General features: G+C 40.0%; 1 protein-coding gene across 1 annotated transcript in view; it reads left to right on the forward strand.

The window, feature by feature from the left end:
* Positions 1 to 16,138, forward strand: part of LOC137265242 (methyltransferase-like protein 27) — a 32,583-nt gene extending 16,445 nt beyond the window's left edge. The window contains exons 2-6 of the mRNA XM_067800596.1: positions 10,290 to 10,447; positions 10,882 to 11,010; positions 12,104 to 12,239; positions 14,063 to 14,155; positions 14,845 to 16,138. Coding sequence (XP_067656697.1) covers positions 10,292 to 10,447; positions 10,882 to 11,010; positions 12,104 to 12,239; positions 14,063 to 14,155; positions 14,845 to 15,029 — 699 coding nt within the window. The 5' untranslated portion in view covers positions 10,290 to 10,291 and the 3' untranslated portion in view covers positions 15,030 to 16,138. The remainder of the gene's footprint in view (positions 1 to 10,289; positions 10,448 to 10,881; positions 11,011 to 12,103; positions 12,240 to 14,062; positions 14,156 to 14,844) is intronic.
* Positions 16,139 to 16,905: the final 767 nt, after the last annotated feature.

Consider the following 16,905-nt stretch of genomic DNA (forward strand, 5'->3'; position numbering starts at 1 on the left):
TATAATCTTTAGTAATGTCAAAGATGTATAAATCTACAACAATGTCATCGCTGTATAATCTTTAGTAATGTCAAAGATGTATAAATCTACAACAATGTCATCGCTGTATAATCTTTAGTAATGTCAAAGATGTATAAATCTACAACAATGTCATCGCTGTATAATCTTTAGTAATGTCAAAGATGTATAAATCTACAACAATGTCATCGCTGTATAATCTTTAGTAATGTCAAAGATGTATAAAACTACATCAATGTCATCGGTGTATAATCTTTAGTAATGTCAAAGATGTATAAAACTACATCAATGTCATCGGTGTATAATCTTTAGTAATGTCAAAGATGTATAAATCTACAACAATGTCATCGCTGTATAATCTTTAGTTACGTCAAACATGTATAAATCTACAACAATGTCATCGCTGTATAATCTTTAGTAATGTCAAAGATGTATAAATCTACAACAATGTCATCGCTGTATAATCTTTAGTAATGTCAAAGATGTATAAATCTACAACAATGTCATCGCTGTATAATCTTTAGTAATGTCAAAGATGTATAAAACTACATCAATGTCATCGGTGTATAATCTTTAGTAATTTCAAAGATGTATAAAACTACATCAATGTCATCGGTGTATAATCTGTAGTAATGTCAAAGATGTATAAAACTACAATAATGTCATCGGTGTATGAGTCCACCGAAACGTCATCAGTTATAAATCAATTTTAGTTTTATCGTATATAAATCCACATAAATGAATTCGGTTTATGAATCCTAATGTCATAGGTGTATATATATACAATAACGTTTAAGTTGTTTCAAAGGCCTTTAGAAGAAGTTGGTGGAATCAAACTAAAAATGCTTTATGGTTCAACTTCTTTATTATACAAGGTCACAACGTTTCGAGACAGTTCCTAGTCTCTTCTTCAGGTGAAGAACGTTATTGGCGAATACATCTACCATAATATCTGCTCATCATGCTGAATACCCGAGTTCAGTTCCCCAAATGGGTACATCACGTGAAGCCCGTTTCTGGTGTAACCGTCACGATACTTGAATTTTGCTAAATGCGGCGTAAAGCCATACACATTCACCCACTCATCGCCACCAGCGATGATAAAACGTGCACTGTCATATTGGCTGTGTAAATATGACCTTGTATACCATGTCAGAAGATGAATGACCTTATCTCAGATGAAATAAGAAGGTCATTGTTTCCCTCTGTTTATCGAGGACGCTATCGTGGATCAGGGTCAGCTCGAATACATGGAAGCTGTCGAGCGCATTATAGAGGATACCCGACACATGTGTTAAATCGGGGTGATATTGCCAGTCGATAAATGTACTGAACAGCAAAAGAAACGTAACTCTGACTTTTTGTCGTTTTTGAAATAGAAGACATGAACGCTTCCTTTTATGAGATTCCATGTTACCTTGCCTGGTTGGGAAAAATACTGATAACCAACATACGTTCTAATTAGTGAGTGAGTGAGTGTGGTTCTATGCCGTTTTAGCAATATTTCGGCAGTAATCGCGATGGGGCTTCACACGTCAAAACTAGTGCAAGCAGTCATTTACGCTATAAACCACTAGACAATTGCGATCTGAAAGCAAATTCTGATTCTCAGTGTTTGTGCTAAACGCTGGATGCATCGACGGCTAAGCCCGATAAATTGATTACCTCCCCTGGCTGGCTTTTCTCCCAGTCAAGTGTATACGCTAGGAAGTTCACACGTCAGCATTTTCTGGCTCTTGCAGTACCCACTAAGTGGTTGTATGTTGACCTCACCAGTCTCTATCCACTACTGAAGTTGAAGCTAAGGGTATGGGTGTCCTGGACACGAAGCAAATAACGTCAAGCCTGTCAGTCAATAAATACTTCCTCACAATGTAGGGGTTAGTCAAGGCGCTTATCTTAAACACACATCATTTAGATTACCTGGACGCGAACTTCCTCAGATAGCTACGTGGATAGGAAGTGTGTGGACAGGGAAGAAGAGAAGACGATCGTGTGCTTCGGAGGGAAATTAGGAAAGGAAATTTTCATTTCATGAACTGAAGATTTTGTATACTTTTCAAAATGGCGTGTTTTTTCACATGCTGCACTACCGCGATCCAAAGTGCGAGTGAATTGGTTGCATTTGCGAGACAGTAACATTTGAGAAATGCAACAATAAAAACTGAAACACTTAGTTTGTCAATTTGAGTTAATGAAAAAGAAATACCAGGATAATTTGAGTTCTTTTTTACAAAGACCGGTTAAAATTATGATCACCTGAAAGTTTGTGATTGTTGTGACAACGTAAATGGGAAATGGGAGTCCAGGGAATAAATGTAACAACGTAAATGGGAAATGGAGTCCACGGAATAACGTAACAACGTAAATGGGAAATGGGAGTCCACGGAATAACGTAACAACGTAAATGGGAAATGGAGTCCACGGAATAACGTAACAACGTAAATGGGAAATGGGAGTCCACGGAATAACGTAACAACGTAAATGGGAAATGGGAGTCCACGGAATAACGTAACAACGTAAATGGGAAATGGGAGTCCACGGAATAACGTAACAACGTAAATGGGAAATGGGAGTCCACGGAATAACGTAACAACGTAAATGGGGAATGGGAGTCCACGGAATAACGTTGCAACAACAGAAGCATAACGTTGTGACTAAAGAAAAGTGCTTGATGTTCGTTATTGCTGTGTATTTCTCACTGGCAGTTATAGAAAGTCACTGTTTGGATACGGAAAAGTATTTACCGATAAATGAAACTTTATCTGCATTTCCTTTCACTTGTTTCCTGATATCAAACATCCGTTGCAAACAGTAAATCTTCTATCGATCGTACAACTACGAGCACAAGCGGACATCTAATTTCGGCATTCGCAGTTACTTATGTCATTCTGGCAAGTCGGGTAGCGGTTCATACCTGTCCTGTGGCCATGTTCAGAAGATGAAATTTGTCTAATTCGAAGGAAAGATAACACGGATACGCCTAGAAGTAACATTTGAGAAATGCAACAATAAAATCTGAAACACTTAGCTTTGTCAATTTGAGTTAATGAAAAAGAAATACCAGGATAATTTGAGTTAATGAAAAAGAAATACCGGGATAATTTGAGTTCTTGTTTACAAAGACCGGTTAAAATTATGATCACCTGAAAGTTTGTGATTGTTGTGACATTTGAGGAAGTCTTATATTAAAGCTTCATTCATTCCATCGTCCAATGGTTTCTGTTATCTATGAACTGAAGAATCAACGGGTTGTGGATATCAAATAGGAGCAAACTATTTCCAATATATTTATTAATAGTGATCTCCAATAGTTAAGCTTAGTACATGTAAACTTGTGACAATACGTGAACAGTAACTGAAAGTCTATATGGAAACTAAAAATTTAGTAAATTTTACTTTTCCCTCAGCTAATAACAAGTAAGTTAAAACGTAAATATAATATCTTCTAAGCAATTACCCTAGCATGCACTTTTAGAGCCACTGTTATAAATTGTCACGAAATAGTACGATCTGGTCACGAATGGAGTCTGAAATTGCTTCGAGAGCCTATACGTGTCAGATCGATGATCCCTAGGTCAAGAGAACTCTCTGATGGGTCAATACCCGCGGATATAACACAATAGACCAACCCAATCTCGACCTATATTGACTCTAATAAGATAGTGATATTCCTCGCCACGTGATATGATAAATACGATAACAATCATAAACGAATGCTCAAAAGAAACTATACAACTCTCTCTGTCTCTCTCTCTGTCTCTCTCTCTCTCTCTCTCTCTGTCTCGATTTTTCCCAAATGTGGCAAATGTTTTGTGTTCTTTTAACTACTGTGTTACTCACAAGTTCTGGTTCTGGTTCTTATATATCATTGGTATGCATTTGTTGTTACATCAGAAAAAAGGTCGTTTTGTATTTTTAAGCGATTCGTTACTTTGTTTCGCCGTTTGTTCCCGGAAAGGATGGGCCTGAACGCTCAGTACAGCTTTATCAGTTTATTTTTATTTTTGTTATTTTTCATGTAATGTTTTGTGGTATTTAGTTTCTTTTGAGCACTAGCTTATATACTAACTGAAAAAAGTAACTGTGCATATGAGATTGGAGTTGACCTCACATGACCCGACATCATGGTGGAGACAAAGGCCCCCACTGCTTGTCAGAACATCGATAAGCTAAGCCCCGGTTCACTATCAAGCCCTCTCTACAGTAATCAGGGAGAATATAAGGCAGGGAGTGGTCACGATTCACCGCTGCACCGCTGCATCGTCGGCAAGCTTTACTCGACACACGATTCATGCAATTTTATATCGATCAATTATTATTACATATATTGATTACCTTTTTGAGTCTTAACATATGTGCTTTTGTATTTTTTTACACAAAACAACCAAACATGACTTGTTGAGAAAGAATGATAGGTACTTCGCTGATGAGCAGTTGTCTTTTCTCTAATAGTCTCTACCTATGACCAGGGAGACTACATACGGACTATTAGCCAGTCAGATCAGCGCAGGAAGTTATGCCCGGCACTGAAGAGCTATACTTTTGCAAACTTCCGGCACAGCAAATCGGTCTGTGCCAATTTCTGAAACAAAAATAAATGCATCCACGCAAAAGTATGTGTATATGCCCCCTACACACATCGGGGATAAAATCTTTAATTTGATACCGATGAGACCAATAAAATACGATATATAACTTGATGAATGCTTATTGTCCGGTTTTCATGTCGCCGTATTTCTTTTATGAACCTTTAGATATTATGCAGTAGCAGGGATAATCAGCAGTAAGGGTGTCATGATACAGGTGCCTCACCATACAATACGTATCGCGATACTGAAGTCACGATACGTATCGCGATACGGCATTTTGTCCAGCCTTTACCGTGATGGTAAGTTATCTGATGTTGAGACCATAGTTCACTGAAAACCTGTAAACAACTAATCCACTCCAGTTCTGTCATTGCAGGGATAATCTACAAATAAGAGAATAGCGCTTAGCCAATCAGAAAGCGACATTTGTGTGTGAGGTAAGATAAATATACATACAATCACTTAGTTGGTTCTTAAAGAGCCAGGAAATACTGACTTGTGAGCAGACTTAAAAAGTGATGTGGACAGAAATGCGTTTTAAGATGTGATTTGAACTCGGCAAAAGATGGAGACAGTTTCAAGGCTAGGGGCAGTTCATCATCTTACTTCACACATGAATGTCGCTTTCGGATTGGTTATTTTCAATGTACCCCGCTTACAGGCGATGTATTATTTTCTATGTACACCGCTGGGAATTCCGAACTCTTCTGGTGCTTCATGCTAGTACTTCTTTGCCTCGAATAACTTTGAATTACGCATGAAGCACGGAAATTACCGATGTTATGCGATTGAAAATCGATGGAAGGGAGATAACTCTAAATCTGGTTACCTTGTGTCGTCTGCACAATGGCGACGAACCGATTCGACTCACATTCAAAAGAAGACAGTGCTTCAAACAGTTCAAAATCAAATTCAGGTGTTCTGTAAGATGAATGCGTTGTTCACTGGTCTCTCGGGGTCCATGGACTCATGTACCCTCGAGGTTTGTTTATGGTCCCCTCGCCCTTCGTGACCAGCGAACAACTTATTATATAGAAAGTGATGAGAATACCCTGCTTACAGTTGTACATATATAACAGGTATGGAATGCACGTGGACCCGCTTTTTGTTGGTAACTCTTCCTCCAATGATCCAATCGATCTCAAACTTTGCAAGTGGATGTTTTGTCTACACTGCATTAACTCATCATTGTATTGTGCCATTGACTCAATGTTGCATTCACTAATCCTTGTATTGTGTCATTGACACAATGTTACATTCGCTCACAATTGTTTTGCCTTTGACACAACGTTACATTCACTCATCCTTGTATTGCCATTGACACAATGTTACGTTCGCTCACCCTTGAATTGTCATTGACACAATGTTACATTCGCTCATCCTTGTATTGTCACTGACACAATGTTACATTCACTCATCCTTGTATTGACATTGACACAATGTTACATTCACTCATCCTTGTATTGTCATTGACACAATGTTACATGCATTCATCCTTGTATTATTACTGACACAGTGTTACATGCACTCATCCTTGTATTGTCATTGACATAATGTTACATTCACTCATCCTTGTATTGTCACTCACTAAATGTTACATTCGTTGACCCTTGTATTGTGTCCACGACCACAGGGGCTTGTAGCGCTGAAAACTGCCATCAAGGTATATATTGTCCAGAATGGGTATTACTAATATTCTGGACAATATATACCTTGATGGCAGTTTTCAGCGCTACAAGCCCCAGTGTCCACGACGCCCTTCTGTATTTGCTCTTTGCATGATGCCCAGGGCAAATCTGTTACATTCATCATGTTTACATTGTCTCGTCGCTGTAAAGTATCATTAAACTGTATTGAATTAGTATCAATCACGTGATAACTACTGGTCATTCATATACTGGGACTAATACTCCTTCTTGATTCACCGAACATCTGTTTCAGCCTGTAGAATGATTTACATGAGTGTGTCCGTGTATAGGAGCCAAGGTGGGCCAAGCTGTATAATATTTCAAGGAGTTTTCTAGGTGCATGTGGAGGTTATGAACAATAATGTAATATGATACGGATAATACGTATCCTAAATACGCATCTTACTCTGACAATGTGGATAGCCTTTCCCAAATTGATACGGACACGCCTGAGAGCAGCCGTTATTCCTTCGATCGCTGTATATGAAAATATACGCCCACGGAAATGAATTGATACAGATGAAATGATATATGCTTTGAAACAGAATCGCTTATATTGGCAGATGTGTACATTTCACGTTATAATTAATGAACACTCTCTGAACAGATAGTACACACAAAGACGTTTTACCATCCTGCCTGTATCAGTACCTTTAACATATTGACACATGTTACCCATCTGGTCCCCGTGGTCAATATTTCAGCTGTATCCTTGTTCGTTTCAGTGCGATGGAAAAATATTGGTACTCCTGCACATGGTCCAACTATGTGAACTTTAAGACCATAAGGCATACATTCAACAAAAGTCGCTTGTTTAATTCCCACCCTCTTCTCGGCTCTAGCATTCCTGATCATCCCCTTTACAGAACTGGGGAGGCTGGCTAGCCGAGTGGTTAAAGCGTTTGCTCGTCACACCGAAGAACGGAGTTCGATTATTCACATGGGCACGATGTGTGAAGCTAAAAGCGACATAAGCATTATCAGAACTGAAATTATTATCATTAGATTATGTTTTATAGATTAAAATGAAAATACAGCGGAGAGGATTTGGGTGATGCTGGCACAGTCAGGCTGGTAAGGCTTATCGTCAGCTCAGGGTCCGTGCTCCCTGTACACGCAGCCCAGACAGTGAAAGGGACTTCTCCCAGGAAACGCTGCCTAGCCGAACCCATTAAGAACTTTCTGGTGAATATGAAGGATCCCACTGACACTGAAGCTTTCTGCATTATCCAGAATGTCAGAAGGGCTGTGTTCCCGGTGGAGAACCCGGGCAGTCTCCTGATCTGGAGGCACCAAACCAAGGGCACCGAGAACAATGGGGAGCTTGACGACAGTGAACGTGGGATGCAAGCGTGACATTTCAAAGGCGAGGTCCGCACATTTATCATGCTTTTTCTGAATTGCTGTCAAAAGGGACAGCAAATTCAGTGATGTATATATATTCATTGGCTTTATCAAAAAGGACAAGATCAGGTTTGTTCTTATCACTCTGTACATGCGCCTATTCCAGAGAAGTAAACTGTATGTATATGGAATGGCTTCTCAGAAATCTTCTCCACAAAGGACCGCCTCTAAGCAGACTTGGTGAATAACTTCACCTGGGTTTCTCCCATCGCGTTACCGTCTAGCAGTACATCGCCATCAATAAAATCTACCTCAAATTTCAGATTGTGTCCAACAATCTGGCCACACTTAAGATAGCTGTGGAGTTCCTTGCTTTCATCGAGTCATGCATCACCAGAGGATCATGCATTAAACAAATATGTGCAAACGTACACAATAAAATTAAATCATGAAGAGTCTCCACATCAATCAAATCAGGCCTCCAGAACTGATTGGCGTATATAGACGATTACAAAAGGAACGAGAGTGGTGTGTTCTGTTATCAGAATCCTTCCGGTCAAGCGGAATGCCTTGTTTTGTCAGTTAAGGACTCCAAAGGAACAGGAGAGGACTGGTGCAACAAAAGTATTGGTGGCTTTGACCATGTTTTGAGCATTAGCTCTGAACTCCAGAGTTTCTTTAAACGAGATTTATACCCGGCCCCCCGAATTGATTAGTGTATAAAGGGTGGTGGGCTGGGCAGGCAATCAAGGCTGAGCTCCAGGCTTTCTCTGAGAGAGATTTATACCCGATCCGAAGTTTGTGTTGAATCTGGGCATTCGGAGCTTGTCTCGAACTTGCATTCCAAGGTAGGTGTTGACCTGGTCTTAAACAAGATGCTCAATAACCCCCCCCCCCCCCCCCCCAACCTTCGTGTAGCTTGACCGACCCATCATTAGTTGTCGTGACACGTTTTAAATGACGAGTACTGCATTTGCCGAGTCCAAATGTCTTGCCAGTATCCTTAAAAAAGACTCAACAAGGAGAACCTGTTCTTTCAAACTGGTCTCTCCTTTGGCAAGGAGCTCGATGCCATCCATGTAGAGAAGATGAGTAAGAGGTGTTGGGGATCTGTACTGAGGAGGTGCGGGATAATAACCTTTTTTCTTTGTAGTCAACCCATGATTCTAAAAAAGTGTTTGTACAAGACGTTAATGTTTATACAAGATGGAAGACACAAGGCCAAGTCAGCTATGTTGATCTTCACTTACTTTTCAAGGTCACGGCGACACTTCGAAGATATTCCAAGAACGAAGAAGATTCCAAGAAGATTTGATTCATATACTTTCAATATTTTTCTTAAATGGTTTTCAGGAAGCACTTTCTTTATTACTACGTTTGCATATTTCATACACTAGGACATTCATGTCAAAGTCAAAGTGTGTGTTGAACATATTTGTGTGTTTGAACAACTACAGAGCAAAATATCAAGAGAGGTGGACAAGTCGGTGTTTGAACAACTACAGAGCAAAATATCAAGAGAGGTGGACAAGTCGTGTTTTTCTTGACATTAACTTCATCTTAAATTACGACATTCACTTTCATTATTTTTTATGTCTCATTTGATAATTTTGCAACGGGAGATTATGTAACCTTAGTGACAGTGCTTAATGTAACTGAGTACGCCGATAAAATGGATAAACAACAAACCAACCGACCAACCAAATGTACCTCCAAACCAAAAAATATCCAGAGAAAAAGCATGATTGTGACTAATTTTTTTTCGTTGATTCATTATTCTCTTGACAGTGACATTTCATTTACATATAACTTTTGCGAATCGCGAGAAACAAGTCAAGTACGATTTATTAAACTCCTGGTTATAAAGGTTTGTGTGACTCCAGATATACTGGTAATAAAATAAACAGACTTACTAATGTAAAAGATCAGTTGCAAATTCGGCATCACCTGCGGAAATGTATTGTGCTTTTGCACATGGAACACACGGGGGCTCGGAATGCCACGGGAAGATCCGGGGTAGAATAGGTCTTCAGCAACCCATGCTTGCCATAAAATGCGATTATGTTTGTCGTAAGAGGCGACTAACGGGATTGGGGGTCTTAAGACTCGCTGACTTGGTTGACACATGTCATCGGTTCCCAATTGTGCAGATCGATGCTCATGATGTTGATCACTGGATTGCAGACCGCACCCATATAGCTGGTATATTGCTGAGTGCGGGGTAATACTAAACTCCATAACTCGAATAAGCACATCAGTGCACATTTCACACCTCTAACAGGACGATCAGATAAATTCCATTACAGAGGATAAACATCAGCGAAACCTTTTGTTTATTGTTTGTTCACCAACTCGGAATGTGAATGTGAAAAAATTTCACCTGAAACACTATTCATATTATTCACACACAGAGACTAGATAAGCAGACCATTTGTTTCCAGGCATCAGGTGTTCACACAAACAATATTCATATTATTCACACACAGATACTAGATAAGCAGACCATTTGTTTCCAGGCATCAGGTGTTCACACAAACACTATTCGAAGATAGTTTATTCCTTGACGGGACTTCAGCAGGTACACGTATAGTAGGCATTTTGTCATCCCAGTAATATCCTGGCATTTAATATCTTTGACCTTTTTCAGAAATGGCAGAAAATAAAGCAAAACGATTCATAGAGAGCAGCTCGGATGTCGACTCCGGGGCATATTCGGCCAACTATGGCGCTCACCGTGTTGGCATCAGCATGCAAGAGTCTGTGGACTATTATTCCAAATGGGCACTGGACGGCAAATATGAACAAGTATGTGTTATCCACTATTTCCTCAATGATCAATAATACCCCAGTAATAAGGCATGCGACTTTATGGATAACAACGTTTTGTTTATTGCATTGAGCGACTTGAGGGTGCAGCGTTTTCAAGTCTAAATTAAAGCAGAATCTACATCGGAAAGTTGAATAAAATTCATGATTTAAATGTTCAATTTGCAAGGTAAAATTATATGAGGATTCGGAATCCTAATTTCACTATAGTCGATTTACATTTTTGTTTAAAGTGAAATTCATCTGTACGTTCAAATAATTTGTGACCTGAGCTCTTTGCGAAGGGTCGCACACCACCATTTATAAAGTACATCGTCTCAAAGGACATATCGAGACAACAGTGTTCGAGGGTCTTGTGGTAAGGAGTTATCAGGAAATATCATCAGGTGTAACATGTATATTGGGTATTTCAGGACTTAAGTTTAGAGCGCTACAGAGGACCAGTCATAGCTGCTAACTACCTCGCAGACCATTTTCCTGACAACAGAACATCGACGAATATATTAGACGTTGCAGCAGGAACGGGATACGTTGGCGAACAGGTATCTTAGAAATATCGCTTAATATATATTTTAGCACATGTTATATTTGGGATTACGCCATGTCATTTAATGACAGGTTCTACTTCTGTTAAGTGGACGCCACTCCAGGATTTGAACTCAGTCTTAGAGTCAGTCAACAGATCGCCAGCACACAACTGTATCACCTGTCCTACTTAGCCACCTCGGCTTCTGAATAATATTAAGAATAATCCGTGAAACACCAAGGCCCTTTTCTCGTAGCCCTAAGACTTCTTCGTAGCCAATGTATTAAGATTGGGTAAGGCTACGGACGTTTGAAGAATAGCTAGACTGGTCTGTTCTCCTTTGTGTACGTACAAACCCTTGCCAGTTCTTATCGGACACTTGACGTAATTCCCATAGATTTGCATTTTAAGTATAGCCAAAGAATATTCGTCTTTGGTATAACATAAATAATTTTCATGAATTCACGTCCAAATTTGTACATTTGTGAGAAATTATCTTATCTACAATTGCATGAATTCTGTTTAATTTTTCGCTTTGTTATTTATCGAATGGCAACAATTTAATCAGTATATGTACAGAGCCGTGAACTCCATAACATGGCGGCCTGTGGATTTTGCATTGTGGAACCATACGTAAGTTGATAACGTGATGTCGTTAGTTAAATAGTGGTCGGAAAATTGACCTGAAATTATGTTCACAGAGAAGATTTCACATTTGCCTATCAAAGTTTGATAAGATTTATCCTAAACTCATTTCATGAAAAGTATTTATGCCACACTGAAATCACATGTAAGTCTATGGAAATTGCGTCAAGTGGACGAATATAACTAGCACTAGTCTGTGTATCAACTCGTATCCAACCCATGAAAATCCGGGGTCAGAAACCCATCTGTGTCGGAAGAGACGACTAACGGGATCGGGTGGTCAGGCTCGCTGACTTGGTTGACACATGTCACCGTATCAAACATGCGTGGATCGATGCTCATGATGTTGAGCACTGGATTGCCTGGTCCAGATTTGACTATTTACAAATCACCGCAATGTAGCGGGAGTATGATTGACGTCGACGTTGATCAACAAACGAACAAATAAATGGTTTTTGTTCCAGCTTCAGACCCGGGGATTCAAGTTAGTGGATGCTCTAGAACCATCTTCAGGGATGTTGGAACAAGCCAGGAAGAAGAATGTCTACACCAACCTGTACTGCGAGTTCCTGAACAGCAAACGTCTACCCATAAAAGACGGTACGTAACGTAATGTCACTCTGGATAAACTGGGCTACCCTCTGTTCTACAAGACGCAAAAAACGCTACGATTTTGAGAAGGTTACGTCAAGGTGTTTGGTGCTCTATGCGCTGATATTGCCCTTTGAAGGGTCCTTCATTATGAAGCAGTTGTTCACATTCACACCGTGAGATCGTATAATTCAGATTGGTCACAGACTAGTTCCAGCTATTTACAACGATGTGCACAGTTTGACATTGGGACGTCACTATGGGTCTAAACTGGGCTGTGCTCTGTTCTACAAGGCAGTTTTAGCGCTACGATTATACAAAGGTTATGTCAAAGAGTTTTGTCGTGCTATCGCTGAGATCGCTCGTGCCAATTTATCGACCAGTCATTTATGTCGTACAGTTCATTTTGGTCAGCGACTGGTTCCAGTCAGTTGCAACCATGTCACAATTCGACGTTGACATTTGCATGGTGGCTCAGACATGGCGGCAAGAATCATAAAATTGGTAAATTCTGACAATTCGGTTATCTGTACCAGGCGGCGGCTGTTGGTATTCATTCTATCAACCACTGTTTCGACGCCGTATTATATAGTTATTTCCAACTCCGTTGTAAATATGGTGTACTCAGACGGTAAATTTGATGTATTCTGACTCCGTTGTAAATGTGGTGTATTCTGACTCCGTTGTAAATGTGATGTATTCTGACTCCGTTGTAAATGTGATGTATTCTGACTCCGTTGTAAATGTGGTGTATTCTCCGTTGTAAATGTGATGTATTCTGACTCCGTTGTAAATGTGGTGTATTCTGACTCCGTTGTGAACGTGGTGTATTCTGACTCCGTTGTAAATGTGATGTATTCTGACTCCGTTGTAAATGTGATGTATTCTGACTCCGTTGTAAACGTGGTGTATTCTGACTCCGTTGTAAATGTGATGTATTCTGACTCCGTTGTAAATGTGATGTATTCTGACTCCGTTGTAAATGTGGTGTATTCTGACTCCGTTGTAAATGTGATGTATTCTGACTCCGTTTTAAATGTGATGTATTCTGACTCCGTTGTAAATGTGGTGTATTCTGACTCCACTGTAAATGTGATGTATTCTGACTCCGTTGTAAATGTGATGTATTCTGACTCCGTTGTAAATGTGGTGTATTCTGACTCCGTTGTAAATGTGATGTATTCTGACTCCGTTGTAAATGTGATGTATTCTGACTCCGTTGTAAATGTGGTGTATTCTCCGTTGTAAATGTGATGTATTCTGACTCCGTTGTAAATGTGGTGTATTCTGACTCCGTTGTAAATGTGGTGTATTCTGACTCCGTTGTAAATGTGGTGTATTCTGACTCCGTTGTAAATGTGATGTATTCTGACTCCGTTTTAAATGTGATGTATTCTGACTCCGTTGTAAATGTGGTGTATTCTGACTCCGTTGTAAATGTGATGTATTCTGACTCCGTTGTAAATGTGATGTATTCTGACTCCGTTGTAAATGTGATGTATTCTGACTCCGTTGTAAATGTGATGTATTCTGACTCCGTTGTAAATGTGGTGTATTCTGACTCCGTTGTAAATGTGATGTATTCTGACTCCGTTGTAAATGTGGTGTATTCTGACTCCACTGTAAATGTGGTGTATTCTGACTCCACTGTAAATTTGGTGTATGCTGACTCCGTTGTAAGTGTGCCGTATTTTGGTACCGATGGAAGTGTGGTGTATTCTGGATTCGGTGTAGGTGTAAGGTATTCTTTCTGTTGTAAATGTGGCGTTTTCTGTCTGTTGTAAATGTGATGTGTTCTGACTCTGTAGTAAATGTGATGCATTCTATTACAGACACATACGATTGCTGTGTTATATCCGGAGGTATGGGAGAAGGACACATTCCATGTGATGGGTTACACGAACTCATCAGAATAACCAAACCAGGTCAGCTATGCTCGCCTACTCGTAACTGACGTGTAGATTTGCGACGCCGGAGACTGGCGTTCGATTCCACACACGTCCATTACTCGACTCTCTCGATGTGGTGTTGCTGAGAGTGACGAAAACCCATACTCTCCCACTCTGTCCCGTCTTAAGTATTTACAGACCATTGCCATGTGATCCAAAATATTCATGTACACAGCTCAAAACAAGTTAAGGAATAAAAAAAAAATCCGGTACCTGTGAAGATCAAGGTTAGAACTGATCTTCAGCCATATGATCGGAACATTGCTGTGTGTGACATGAAACAAATAATCAAAAATATTTATGTACACAGCTCAAAACAAGTTAAGGAATCCGGTACTTATGAAGATGAAGGTTAGAAATCGCCTCAGCAGTCCATGCTTGTCGTATGGCGACTAACGGGACCCTGGCTGACTTGGTGGGCACATGTCATCCAATCGCAGTTGCGTGGGTCGAAGCGCGTTCATTTGATCACTCGATTGTCGGGTCCAGAGTCAATAATTTACAGACCGGTGCAATATTGCCGAATGCACAACAACAAACATATTTATTTTAATTCGGAATGAAAATTCAAGATAGGAATGAGAAGGGACAAATATACAGTCTCATAGGTCCTCAGCCTGATTGGAATAACGTTTATCATTTATCCACTTTGTTTTGTTTTTCAGGGGGTCTTGTCTGCATCGTGATGAGAGAGGAGTATCTTAGTCATGTTGGGGAGTACAAAGACAGGCTGGAGCCACTGATGCAAGAACTAGAGGATGGTGGGAAATGGGAGCAATTGTCACGTGAAGTCGTGCCAAAATACTCCTTTGACAACAACGGTGTCGTGTACAAATTCAAGATATGCTGAGTCATGAGTCATCAGAGTACATCTACATGTTGCATCCAATTTTCATCGTTACATTGTCATTTTTGCAACAAGTATGAGAAAGGTGGTGATACCTTGTTGACTGTTCCAATCAGGTAGACTATATTTTCATACCCAAAACATGCCTTAACGATGTAAATTTTTATTCCTAAAATTTCGAAACGGGTCGAACTTATCACGTACATTTATCACGACATGTCATTTTGAGATTAACTACACTCTGACATCTTCTGTCTTGCCTTGAATAACTGGAAATGACGTTGACTTCAACTCGAGACAATAGATATCATTTGTCCTATCAGTATCGAGGGAGTATTAAAAATATAAAACAAAGTATCGTTTTTTGCACCCAGGAAAACCGTCACTTATTGTCAACGATACTGTTATTTTTGATTGGTTTATGTCTAATGTTGCTCTCGTAATCAAGCGTACCCTTGGTCAAGGTTCGCGTTAGCTGACATTGGCGAATTTAGTCGCCTGTAGCCTGATGTCCACAATGCATCCGTGGAACGGCACGTAGCTGGCTAGCGTGGTCAAATATACGTCCAACTTTTATCTGAGTGAATGATCATGGACTTACGCCGCTTTTAGCAATATACCAGCAATGGGCTTCACCCATTTAGGGAATCGAACCTGGGTCTTAGGCGTGACTAGCTGTCGTTTTAATCATAATGCTACCCCACTTATATTAGAAATAGAAATGCGGAGTACATATAGTGCCATGTGGTTTACAACAATGACCTTTATTAGAAAGAGAAGATTTGGAACCAACACGTAAACCGACTTCAAACTGTATATCACCATACTTCTGAGTAGAGTGAACTGTATTTCCTCATAAAAATTACCGTACTTTAATATACTCCATACCAAAACATAACCGAGTTGAACCGATTTTCGAACTTGCCATTTGAAGTATCTTCATGAGGTGCTGCTTACAAATATTTTCCCAGATCATGATTTGGACGTGTGAATGTATGTGTTCTCTTCAAATGGCATTTCGTTTTTTTTGTATGGTTATTCGTTATTGTTTATGCAACATTTTTATGTATACTGTGCAAAATATTGACTGAAATAAAAAAAATATGACTTCATGTATGCTAGAGGCTACTTGCTTTGGACAGTCGGTCAAATGTGTTTTGTAAGAATCAAACCGCGAAGACCCAGGTTAGAACTGGTCTTCAGCAACCCATGCTTGTCGTTAGATGCGACTAACGGGATCGGGTGGTCAGACTCGCTGGCTTGGTTGACTCATGGCATGTTATCCCAGCTCCGTTGACCGATGCTAATGGTGTTGAAAACTGGATTGTCCGGTCCAGACACGACTATTTACAGACCGCCACCATATAGCTGCAATATTGCTGAGTGCGGCGTAAAACTAAACTCACCCACTATTATTAACTACAATGAAAGATCACAATGTTCAGGTCATTTCCGGTTGGCCAGACAAATATAGTCTCAATCAGGTATGTTGATGATAACAGTATAATCGGGTTGATCCTGAACTCGAAATCATAGCTTCCTGGTTTATCCAGTGGAGATAACTTTTCAGATGGATTTGCGACGCCTTACTCTGGGACACTCATGTCACCTCATACACACAAACCAACAGGGCCGTTAAATCCCGCGAGGCGGCACTTCCGGTACCTGATTTCCGGTGACAACCGGAATTATTCCAGAACCAGTTTTTGATTCCAAATGTGACTATACATGACCGGACCAAGTGCACAACCATACATGGCAGTCACAGCTTATGGCAGCTGTACTAGCTTTCTAATTTGGGGATGGTTAGATCGGATGTGTTATTCCTGCCAGAATTATAGGTTCTTACTGTCACATGGCAAGCATAAGACCATTCGAA

This window comes from Haliotis asinina, chromosome 15 (genome assembly GCF_037392515.1).
Source record: "Haliotis asinina isolate JCU_RB_2024 chromosome 15, JCU_Hal_asi_v2, whole genome shotgun sequence".
NCBI lineage: Eukaryota > Metazoa > Mollusca > Gastropoda > Lepetellida > Haliotidae > Haliotis > Haliotis asinina.